The sequence below is a fragment of the Brassica napus genome, chromosome C6 (assembly GCF_020379485.1).
Source record: "Brassica napus cultivar Da-Ae chromosome C6, Da-Ae, whole genome shotgun sequence".
Classification (NCBI taxonomy): Eukaryota; Viridiplantae; Streptophyta; class Magnoliopsida; order Brassicales; family Brassicaceae; genus Brassica; species Brassica napus.
The window spans coordinates 47,602,599-47,615,290 of NC_063449.1; the positions used below are offsets into that span (position 1 = coordinate 47,602,599).

The window sequence follows — 12,692 nt, forward strand, 5'->3', positions numbered from 1 at the left end:
TACGAAGATGGTCAAAGAGGTTTGAAACCTTTGTTGTCTCTATTTCCCTAGAGAATAGCGATTTTGTAATGGTTAGTCCACTAATTTTGGGTGTATATGAAATTTTACTAAATTAACTTATAAAAAAAAATTAAACGATGCTCATGTACCATGAAAGAGGATTTAGCATACGTTAGAATGTGGTTATAAATTTTAAAACAACACTAAAGATTATGGACTTCAGTATATAAAGCATTGACTAAAATTCAATATTTTTGTAGGGGTTAACACTTAGATTTTTGAGAAAATTTTAAAAATATGACAATATTGTTGTAAGCCATAGTTGCATCCTGCACTAATATATGATGATGTTGAAAGAGGTTTGGAGACGTTTTTGTCTCCGTTTTCAATAAAATAACGATTTTATAGTGCTTATTCCACCGATTTAGGAAGTATTATGAAATTTTACTGTATTAATTGATAAATAGTTATAATTACTCTCATATACCATTAAAGAGAGTTTAACATATATTAATACAAATTTAGAATGTGGTTAGAAATTTTAAAACAACACTAAAGTGTTTAGGCTTCAGTATATAGAGCGTTTAACACATAGATTTTGAGAAAAAATCAAAAGATATAACAATGTTGCTTTAATGCATAGTTGCCTCTTGTACTAATATACGGTGATGGTCAAAGAAGTTTGGAGCCTTTGTTTTCTTAATTTCTCTAGAGAATAGCGATTTTATAATTGTTAGTTCAATAATTTAGGGAGTATATGAAATATTTATAAATATTTTTTTAAAAAAATTGAACGATGCTCATGTACCATGAAAGAGAGTTTAGCATACATTAATACAAATCTAGAATGTGGTTAGAAATTTTAAAACAACACTAAAGATTATAGGGTTCAGTATATAAATCATTTACCAAAAATCTATATTTTTGTAGGGGTTAACACATAGATTTTGAGAAAATTTCAAAAATATGACAATATTGTTTTAATGCATAGTTGCATCTTACAATAATATATGATGATGTTGAAAGAGGTATAGAGCCTTTATTGTGTCTGTTTTTCAAGAAAATATCGATTTTGTAACGGTTATTCCACTAACTAAGATAGTATTATGCAGTTATACAAATTAATCGATAAAAAATAGAACGATTCCTATATACCATAAAGAGAGTTTAACATACATTAATACTAATTTAAAATCTCGTTAGATAATTTAGAACAACAATAAAAAATATAAGTTTCAGTATATAGAGCATTTAACAAAAACTCAATATTTTCGTAGGGTTAACACATAGATTTTGAAAAAATTTTAAAAACTATGACAATATTGTTTTAATGCCTAGTTGCATCATTCACTAACATATGATGATGTTGAAAGAGGTTTAGAGCCTTTGTTGTCTTCGTTTTTCAAGAAAATAACGATTTTGTAGTGGTTATTCCACCTATTGAGGGAGTATTATGAAGTTTTAATAATTAATTGATAAAAAATTAGAACGATTCTCATATACCATAAAATAGAGTTTAACATACATTCACTAATTGAAATGTAGAATGTGGTTAGAAAATTCAGAACAAAAATAAAGTGTTTAGACTTCAGTATATAGAGCGTTTAACGTAAAATTCAATAATTTTGTAGGGGTTAACACATAGATTTCGAGAAAAAAAAAATATATAACAATGCTGCTTTAATGCATAGGTGCCTCCTGTACTAATATACAGTGATGGCCAAAGAGGTTTGGAACCTTTGTTGTCTACATTTTCTCTAAAAAATACCGATTTTATAATGTCTAGTCCAATAATTTAGGGAGTATATGAAATTTTACTAAATTAATTGATAAAAAATTATAACGATTCTCATATACCATGAAAGAGAGTTTAACATACATTAATACAAATGTAGAATGTGGTTAGAAAATTTAGAACAACAATAAAAAGTATAAGTTCGTGTATATAGAGAGTTTAACGTAAAACTCAATATTTTCGTAGAGGTTAACGCATAGATTTTGACAAAAATTCAAAAAATATAACAATATTGCTTTAATTCATAGTTGCCTCCTGTATTAATATACGAAGATGGTCAAAGAGGTTTGAAACCTTTGTTGTCTCTATTTCCCTAGAGAATAGCGATTTTGTAATGGTTAGTCCACTAATTTTGGGTGTATATGAAATTTTACTAAATTAGCTTATAAAAAAAAATTAAACGATGCTCATGTACCATGAAAGAGGATTTAGCATACGTTAGAATGTGGTTATAAATTTTAAAACAACACTAAAGATTATGGACTTCAGTATATAAAGCATTGACTAAAATTCAATATTTTTGTAGGGGTTAACACTTTTATTTTTGAGAAAATTTCAAAAAATGACAATATTGTTGTAAGGTATAGTTGAAACCTGCACTAATATATGATGATGTTGAAAGAGGTTTGGAGACGTTGTTGTCTCCGTATTTCAATAAAATAACGATTTTATAGTGGTTATTCCACTGATTTAGGAAGTATTATGAAGTTTTACTGTATTAATTGATAAATAGTTATAATTACTCTCATATACAATTAAAGAGAGCTTAACATATATTAATACAAATTTAGAATGTGGTTGGAAATTTTAAAACAACACTAAAGTGTTTAGGCTTCAGTATATAGAGCGTTTAACACATAGATTTTGAGAAAAAATCAAAAGATATAACAATGCTGCTTTAATGCATAGTTGCCTCTTGTACTAATATACGGTGATGGTCAAAGAGATTTGGAGCCTTTGTTGTCTTAATTTCTCTAGAGAATAGCGATTTTATAATTGTTAGTCCAATAATTTAGGGAGTATATGAAATATTTATAAATATTTTTTTTTTTAAAATGAACGATGCTCATGTACCATGAAAGAGAGTTTAGCATACATTAATACAAATCTAGAATGTGGTTAGAAATTTTAAAACAACACTAAAGATTATAGGGTTCAGTATATAAATCATTTACCAAAAATCTATATTTTTGTAGGGGTTAACACATAGATTTTGAGAAAATTTCAAAAAATATGACAATATTATTTTAATGCATAGTTGCATCCTACACTAATATATGATGATGTTGAAAGAGGTATAGAGCCTTTATTGTGTCTGTTTTTCAAGAAAATATCGATTTTGTAGTGGTTATTCCACTAATTAAGATAGTATTATGAAGTTTTACAAATTAATCAATTAAAAATAGAACGATTCCTATATACCATAAAGAGAGTTTAACATACATTAATACAAATTTAAAATCTCGTTAGATAATTTAGAACAACAATAAAAAAATATAAGTTTCAGTATATAGAGCATTTATCGTAAAACTCAATATTTTCGTAGGGGTTAACACATAGATTTTGAAAAAAATTTAAAAACTATGACAATATTGTTTTAATGCATAGTTGCATCATTCACTAACATATGATGATGTTGAAAGAGGTTTAGCGCCTTTTTGTCTTCGTTTTTCAAGAAAATAACGATTTTGTAGTGGTTATTCCACCTATTGAGGGAGTATTATGAAGTTTTAATAAATAATTGGTAAAAAATTAGAACGATTCTCATATACCATAAAATAGAGTTTAACATACATTCATTAATTGAAATGTACAATGTGGTTAGAAAATTCAGAACAAAAATAAAGTGTTTAGACTTCAGTATATAGAGCGTTTAACGTAAAATTCAATATTTTCGTAGGAGTTAACACATAGATTTTGAGAAAAAATAAAAAAATATAACAATGCTGCTTTAATGCATAGGTGTCTCCTGTACTAATATACAGTGATGGTCAAAGAGGTTTGGAACCTTTCTTGTCTACATTTTCTCTAAAAAATACCGATTTTATAATGGTTAGTCCAATAATTTATGGAGTATATGAAATTTTACTAAATCAATTTTTTATAAAAATTGAATGATGATCATGTACCATGATAAAGAGTTTAGCATACATTAATACAAATGTAGAATGTGGTTAGAAATTTTAAAACAACACTAAAGATTTTAGGGTTCAGTATATAAAACATTTACCAAAATTCAATATTTTTGTAGGGGTTAACAGATAGATTTTGAGAAATTTTTTTAAAAATTTGACAATATTGTTTTAATGCAAAGTTGCATCCTGCACTAACATATGATGATGTTGAAAGAGGTTTGGAGCCTTTGTTTTCTTTTTTTTTCAAGAAAATTGAGACTTTATAGTGGTTATTCCATCGATTTAGGGAGTATTATGAAGTTTTACTAAATTAATTGATAAAAAATTATAACGATTCTCATATACCATGAAAGAGAGTTTAACATACATTAATACAAATGTAGAATGTAGTTAGAAAATTTAGAACAATAATAAAAAGTATAAGTTTCAGTATATAGAGAGTTTAACGTAAAACTCAATATTTTCGTAGGGGTTAACACATAGATTTTGAAAAAATTTCAAAAAATAGAACAATATTGTTTTAATGCATAGTTACATCCTACACTAATATATGATGATGTTGAAATATGTTTAGAGCCTTTGTTGAAATAGGTTCAAGAAAATAGCGATTTTGTAGTTGTTATTCCAATGATTAAAATAATATTATGAAGTTTTAATAATTAGTTGGGAAAAAAATAGAACGATTCTCATATACCATAAAATTGAGTTTAACATACATTAATTCAAATGTAGAATGCGATAAGAAAATTTAGAACAAAAATAAAGTGTTTAGACTTCAGTATATAGAGCATTTAACGTAAAACTCAATATTTTCGTATGCGTTAAGCCGTTAACACATAGATTTTGAAAAAAAAATTCAAAAAATATAACAATGCTGTTTTAATGCATAGTTGCCTCATTTACTAATATACGGTGATGGTCAAAGAGGTTTGGAAACTTTGTTGTCTTTATTTCTCTAGAAAATAGCGATTTTACTATATTGGTTAGTCCAATAATTTAGGGAGTATGTGAAATTTTACTAAATTAATTTTTTTTTTTAAATTGAACGATGCTCATGTACCATGAAAGAGAGTTTAGCATACATTAATACAAATCTAGAATGTGGTTATAAATTTTAAAACAACAATAAAGATTATAGGGTTCAGTATATAAAGCATTTACCAAAATTCAATATTTTTGTAGGGGTTAACACGTAGATTTTGAGAAAAATTTAAAAAATATGAAAATATTGTTTTAATGCATAGTTTCATCCTACACTAATATATGATGATGTTGAAAGAGGTTTATAGCCTTTGTTGTGTCCGTTTTCCAAGAAAATAACGATTTTGTAGTGGTTATTCCACTGATTTAGATAGTATGATGAAGTTTTACTAATTAATTGATAAAATTAGAACGATTCCCATACCATGAAAGAGAGCTTAACATAGATTAATACAAATTTAGAATGTCGTTAGAAAAATTAGAGCAACAATAAAAAGTATAAGTTTCAGTATATAGAGCGTTTAACGTAAAACTCAATATTTTTGTAGGGGTTAACACATAGATTTTGAAAAAAATTCAAAAAATATAACAGTATTGCTTAAATGCATAGTTGCTTCCTGTACTAATATATGATGATGGTCAAAGAGGTTTGGAACCTTTGTTGTCTCCTTTTCTCTAGATAATAGCGATTTTATAATGTTTAGTCCACTAATTTAGGGAGTATATGAAGTTTTACTAAAGTAACTTATAAAAAAATTGAATGATGCTCATATACCATGAAAGAGAGTTTACCGTACATTAATGCAAATTTAGAATGTGGTTAGAAATTTTAAGACAACACTAAAGATTATATGGTTCAATATATAAAGCATTTACCAAAATTCAATATTTTTGTAGAGGTTAAACACATAGATTTTGAGAAAATGTCAAAAATATGAAAATATTGTTTTAATGCATAGTTGCATGCTATACTAATATATGATGATATTGAAAGAGTTTTAGAGCCTTTTTTGTGTCCGTTTTCCAAGAAAATAGCGATTTTGTAATGGTTATTCCACTGATTTAGATAATATTATGAAGTTTTACTAATTAATTGATAAAAATTAGAACGATTCCCATATACCATAAAAGAGAGCTTAACATACATTAATAAAAATTTAGAATGTCGTTAGAAAAATTAGAGCAACAATAAAAAAATATAAGTTTCAGTATATAGAGCGTTTAACGTAAAACTCAATATTTTCGTAGGGGTTAACACATAGATTTTGAAAAAAAATCAATAAATATAACAATATTGCTTTAATGCATAGTTGCCTCCTGTACTAATATATGATTATGGTCAAAGAGGTTTGGAACCTTTGTTGTCTCCATTTCTCTAGATAATATCGATTTTATAACGGTTAGTCCACTAATTTAGGGAGTATATGAAGTTTTACTAAATTAACTTATAAAAAAATTTGAACAATGCTCATGCACCATGAAAGAGATTTTAGCATACATTAATACAAGTGTATAATGTGGTTAGAAATTTTAAAACAACACTAAAGATTATAGGCTTCAGTATGTAAAGCATTTACCAAAATTCAATGTTTTGTAGGGGTTAACACATAGATTTTGAAAAAAATTCAAAAAATATGACAATATTGTTTTAATGCATAGTTGCATCATTCACTAACATATGATGATGTTGAAAGAGGTTTGGAGCCTTTGTTGTCTCTGTTTTTCAAGAAAATAGGGATTTTGTAGTGGTTATTCCATCTATTTAGGGAGTGTTATAAATTTTAATAATTAATTGGTAAAAAATTAGAACGATTCTCATATACCATAAAATAGAGTTTAACATGCATTAATAGAAATGTAGAATGTGGTTAGAAAATTTAGAACAAAAATAAAGTGTTTAGACTTCAGTATATAGAGCGTTTAACGTAAAACTCAATATTTTTGTAAGGGTTAACACATAGATTTTGAGAAAAAATAAAAAAATATAACAATGCTGCTTTAATGCATAGTTGCCTCCTGTACTAATATACGGTGATGGTCAAAGAGGTTTGGAACCTTTGTTGTCTACATTTCTCTAGAGAATAGCGATTTTATAATGGTTACTCCAATAATTTAGGGAGTATATGAAATTTTACTAAATTATTTTTTTATAAAAATTAAACGATGATCATGTACCATGAAAGAGAGTTTAGCATACATGAATACATATCTAGAATGTGGTTATAAATTTGAAAAAACACAAAAGATTATAGGGTTCAGTATATAAAGCATTTACCAAAATTCAATATTTTTGAAGGGGTTAACACATAGATTTTGAGAAAATTTCAAAAAATATGTCAATATTGTTTTAATGCAAAGTTGCATCCTGCACTAACATATGACGATGTTGAAAGAGGTTTGGAGCCTTTGTTGTCTCCGTTTTTCAAGAAAATAGAGACTTTATAGTGGTTATTCCACCGATTTAGGGAGTATTATGAAGTTTTACTAAATTAATTGATAAAAAATTATAACGATTCTCATATACCATGAAAGAGAGTTTAACATACATTAATACGAATGTAGAATGTGGTTATAAAATTTAGAACAACAATAAAAAGTATAAGTTCCTGTATATAGAGAGTTTAACGTAAAACTCAATATTTTCGTAGAGGTGTTAACACATAGATTTTGAGAAAAATTCAAAAAATATAACAATATTGCTTTAATGCGTAGTTGTCTCCTGTATTAATATATGAAGATGGTCAAAGAGGTTTGAAACCTTTGTTGTCTCTATTTCCCTAGAGAATAGCGATTTTATAATGGTTAGTCCACTAATTTAGGGTGTATATGAAATTTTACTAAATTAACTTATAAAAAAAATTGAACGATGCTCATGTACCATGAAAGCGGATTTAGCATACATTAATACAAATGTAGAATGTGGTTTGAAATTTTAAAACAGCACTAAAGATTATAGGGTTCAGTATATAAAGCATTTACCAAAAATTCAATATTTTTGTAAGGACAATTAGATTTTGAAAAAATTTCAAAAAATATGACAATATTGTTTTAACACGTAGATTTAATGCATAGCTTTTGACAAAAATTCCAAAAATATAACATTATTGTTTTAATGCATAGTTTCCTCCTGGGCTAATATATGGTGATGTTCAAAGAGGTTTGAAACCTTTGTTGTCTTAATTTCTCTAGAGAATAGCGATTTTATAATGGTTAGTCCACTAATTTTTGGAGTATATGAAATTTTACTAAACTACTTTATAAAAAAATTGAACGATGCTCATGTACCATGAAAGAGAGTTTAGCATACATTAATACAAATGTAGAATGTGGTTAGAAATTTTAAAACAACACTAAAGATTATATGGTTCAATATATAAAGCATTTACCAAAATTCAATCTTTTTGTAGAGGTTAACACATAGATTTTGAGAAAATTTCAAAAAATACGAAAATATTGTTTTAGTGCATAGTTGCATCCTACACCAATATATGATGATGCTGAAAGAGGTATAGAACCTTTGTTGTGTCCGTTTTCCAAGAAAATAGCGATTTTGTAGTGCTTATTCCACTGATTTAGATAGTATTATGAAATTTTACTAATTAATTGATAAAAATTAGAACGATTCTCATATACCATAAAATAGAGCTTAGCATACATTAATACAAATTTAGAATGTCGTTAGAAAAACTATAGCAACAATAAAAAGTATAAGTTTCAGTATATAGAGCGTTTAACGTAAAACTCAATATTTTCGTAGGGGTTAACACTTAGATTTTTGAGAAAAATTCAAAAAATATAACAATATTGCTTTAATGCATAGTTGCCTCATGTACTAATATATGATGATGGTCAAAGATGTTTGGAACCTTTGTTGTCTCCATTTCTCTAGATAATAACGATTTTATAATGTTTAGTCCACTAATTTAGGGAGTATATGAAGTTTTACTAAAGTAACTTATAAAAAAATTGAACGATGCTCATAGACCATGAAATATAGTTTACCATACATTAATACAAATGTAGAATGTGGTTAGAAATTTTAAAACAACACTAAAGATTATATGGTTCAATATATAAAGCATTTACCAAAATTCAATATTTTTGTAGAGGTTAAACACATAGATTTTGAGAAAATGTCAAAAATATGAAAATATTGTTTTAATGCATAGTTTCATGCTACACTAATATATGATGATGTTGAAAGAAGTTTAGAGCCTTTGTTGTGTCCGTTTTCCAAGAAAATAGCGATTTTGTAGTGGTTATTCCACTGATTTAGATAGTATTATGAAGTTTTACTAATTAATTGATAAAAATTAGAACGATTCCCATATACCATAAAAGCGAGCTTAACATACATTAATACAAATTTAGAATGTCGTTAGAAAAATTAGAGCAACAATAAAAAGTATAAGTTTCAGTATATAGAGTGTTTAACGTAAAACTCAATATTTTCGTAGGGGTTAACACATAGATTTTGAAAAAAAATTCAAAAAATATAACAATATTGCTTTAATGCATAGTTTCCTCATGTACTAATATATGATGATGGTCAAAGAGGTTTGAAACCTTTGTTGTCTCCATTTCTCTAGATAATATCGATTTTATAATGTTTAGTCCACTAATTTAGGTAGTATATGAAGTTTATTAAATTAACTTATAAAAAAAATTGAACGATGCTCATATACCGTGAAAGAGAGTTTACCATACATTAATACAAATGTAGAATGTGGTTAGAAATTTTAAAACAACACTAAAGATTATAGGGTTCAGTATATAAAGCATTTACCAAAATTTAATATTTTTGTAGGGACACTTAGATTTTGAGAAAATTTCAAAAAATATGACAATATTGTTTTAATACATAGTTGCATCATGCACTAACATATGATGATGTTGAAAGAGGTTTTGAGCCTTTGTTGTTTCCGTTTTTCAAGAAAATAACGATTTTGTAGTGGTTATTCCACCGATTTAGGAAGTATATTTAAACGCTCTATATACTGAAGTCTAAGTATTTAAGTGTTGTTTTAAACGCTCTAGATACATTATCGCAAGCCATTGGTGCAGCAAGAGAATGGTCTCTAGCGCACGAAAAGGAAAGTAAGCATTCCCGACGGGTCTCACAACCTCCTTCCCTTGAAATGGACACTATCGCCAGATCGGATGCGGCTTGGTCTACGACAACAAAGAATGCAGGTCTAGGGTGGCTTGTGATAAACCGAGAACAGAGGACTCTACAAAAGAGAGGCGTTAGTGTTATCTCCTCTGTCCTTGTTGAGGAAGGACTTGCTCTTAAAGAAGCGGTGGCGACTTGTCGGCACCAAGATATCAAGGAAGTGCAGTTTGAATCTGATTCAACGCAACTAATCAAATCCATAAACAAGAAGTCCCCGACTTTGGAGATGTACGGAATAGTTGAAGACATCCATATACTCGCTAGCGCCTTTGATCGTGTTGCTTTTGAGTGGATTCCGAGAAAGAGGAACAGTGAGGCTGATATGCTTGCAAAGAATGTATTATTGTTGTATAAACAAGAGGTGGTTGTGGCAGATTTAATGCCCCCAGCAAACTAAGTTTTTTAATGAATGAATGGCAGTTGTTACAAAAAAAGAAGTGTTCTTAACACTAATATTGAAAGAGTCAAGCTATTGGAAGAAGAAGAAGCTCAAATACTGGCTAAGCTTCTACTAATAGAGGAGTCATTGCCTCTTGTGTCTTAATTATTAGCATCTTGGCTCGCTAGGTCCTTTTGTTCTTTCCCGGTTTCATCTATCTTTGGCGGTATTGTTGTTTGGTTATCTGAAGAGAGAACTGGAGCTGGATTGAACCCACAGCCAACTTAGAATCTTTAGTTGCTTGTTTGTTTGAAATTGTTTCAGTCTTTGTATAAACTGCCAACTATGTAATGGTTGATGCTACAAGTTCTAATAAAATCTATTAAAAAAAAAAATCTTATGTAAACCAAAAATGGCTCAGGTTAAATAATTTTAGTTTACTTTTCTCAGTTCTGAAATTTCACATGAAGAGATATTTTGAACATATCTAAACAAATGAAAAACAGATTCTAAATTGAGTCTTTAACAAGTTCTAAAAGAGTTACCGAAGGAATAAGCCAACCAACAAATTTGTGCAACCAGCAAGAATGAAACAAAAGATAGTAATGGGATTCAAATCCTGGTTTTGTTGCACGGCCAAGGTGAAAGTTTTACTCGACTTCAGCCAAGTAATCATCGATTTCTGCCGGAGTTAGAAAGTAAAAAACAGAAGCAAGATTCTTAAGAAACTCTTCTTAACACTGTTGATCATAGTAATAGAGGAAGTAACCATATAGATTTTTGAATTGTATTAATTACCCTGATTGAGTGAACTCTTGCATCACAGTAGCAGTTTCCCTTACAAGTTGCGTCACAGGGATAGGTTCCTGCAACAATAAACCCCTTTAGAAGTTGATAATTCATCATATATGCATTACCATACTCCAAGAAAAGTAGTTAAAAATAGAGGTCTTAAGATTACTTTGTACAAGCGGAGATACTGCTCAGCCTGCTTCCTACTCTTTCGTACAAGAACTCGGAAATCAGGACCCATACCACTTCACAGAAGCAAATACCAAAGTTAGCATTAAAATGATGAGAACAAGAACTAAAGAAAAGGCAACTTATGAGAGATACTAAGCATTAAATCAAAATCTTTAAGCTATAAAAACCATATCTGTTTTTTTTTTGGTCAAATAAAAACCATATCTGTTATCAAACAAGATCTACAGATAGCTGAGGAGGAGAAGAACCTGTAAACAACTCCAATATTGGGAGTCAAGTTCTGAATCTTCTGAACCTGAAACAGACATTAGCTTCACAATTATTACAACCTAATGAAAGTTCCACAAGTATTGGTACAAGGAAAACGAGCTAATTGCTATAATTTTTTTTGACAAAACTGCAAGTAACATGATGAACACAAGAAAGAGATGGATCAAGACTTACAGACGCTTCATCAACTAGAATAGAGGGAAGCTTCTTTTCTGTTGCAATGACAACTCCGTTTGAAGCTATGCATTAAAGAAAGAAAGAAAAACACAGTCATAACTACAAAATAAAATTCTTCCTTACGAATCTCTTGTTTATAATTTTCAACAGGTCACTGACAACAAACCTTTGATTCCGAGAGATGTTTGGCCTGATCCAACAGCTGTTAGAGCATGTTCTATCTGAACCAGCTTCCCTGATGGGCTGTTTCCACAAACCACAACCCAAAATTAATCTCCAAAGAAACCAATCTAAATGCAAGAAAAGAGATTCATTTCATACCTGAACGTAGTGAGAGAAAACGAGTACTGACTGTCTCCCATTTGCACCTTTAAGCTTACCTCAAAAAAACCTGCAACATTGCATTTATAACAAAATTTTCTGGAAAAAACAAAAATTAAAACTTTGGAACCGTAGAAGTTGCTGAATCTGCTAAAACTTAAAACCCAATTACTATAGACGATAACAAATCCGGATTTAGAGTCGGAAAGGAATCAAATCAAGCTCAACGATCAAGTTAACAACTTTATTATAACCCAGAAGAACAGATTACAATTCGCAATTTGGGTTCAACAGACAACAAAGGAATGAACTTTCCATCGAAAAATATATGATAGCTTACCTCCGATGTACGGATCGAGCAACGACGAAGGGAGAGAGACGAAGGAAGTAGCTTTTGATTTCTTGTAGAAAGAGTTTGCACTGAGAATGTTAAACGACGTCGTTACTAAGTTGGCACTTGTTTAAAAATTTACAGAA

At 28.9% G+C, this 12,692-nt stretch overlaps 2 protein-coding genes across 3 annotated transcripts; one reads left to right on the top strand and one right to left on the bottom strand.

Annotated features, from left to right (window-relative positions):
* Positions 1–10,049: 10,049 nt before the first annotated feature.
* On the top strand, positions 10,050–10,481 carry LOC111213469 (14.7 kDa ribonuclease H-like protein). The gene has a single exon (XM_022715230.1). The coding sequence runs from the start codon at positions 10,050–10,052 to the stop codon at positions 10,479–10,481; it is 432 nt and encodes a 143-aa protein (XP_022570951.1).
* Positions 10,482–10,876: 395 nt separating this feature from the next.
* On the bottom strand, positions 10,877–12,668 carry LOC111213467 (proteasome subunit alpha type-2-A-like). 2 transcript variants are annotated; one of them, XM_022715228.2, is made up of 8 exons: positions 12,556–12,668; positions 12,216–12,285; positions 12,061–12,137; positions 11,892–11,956; positions 11,696–11,742; positions 11,425–11,500; positions 11,262–11,329; positions 10,877–11,145 (listed from the first exon to the last, which is right to left on the bottom strand). In XM_022715228.2, the coding sequence occupies exons 2-8, from the start codon at positions 12,254–12,256 to the stop codon at positions 11,136–11,138; spliced, it is 384 nt and encodes a 127-aa protein (XP_022570949.2). In that variant the 5' UTR covers positions 12,257–12,285; positions 12,556–12,668; the 3' UTR covers positions 10,877–11,135. The 2 variants fall into 2 exon arrangements, with proteins under 2 accessions (XP_022570949.2, XP_048617565.1); XM_048761608.1 differs by having other exon boundaries at positions 12,216–12,314; positions 12,556–12,647.
* Between the last annotated feature and the right edge of the window lie 24 nt (positions 12,669–12,692).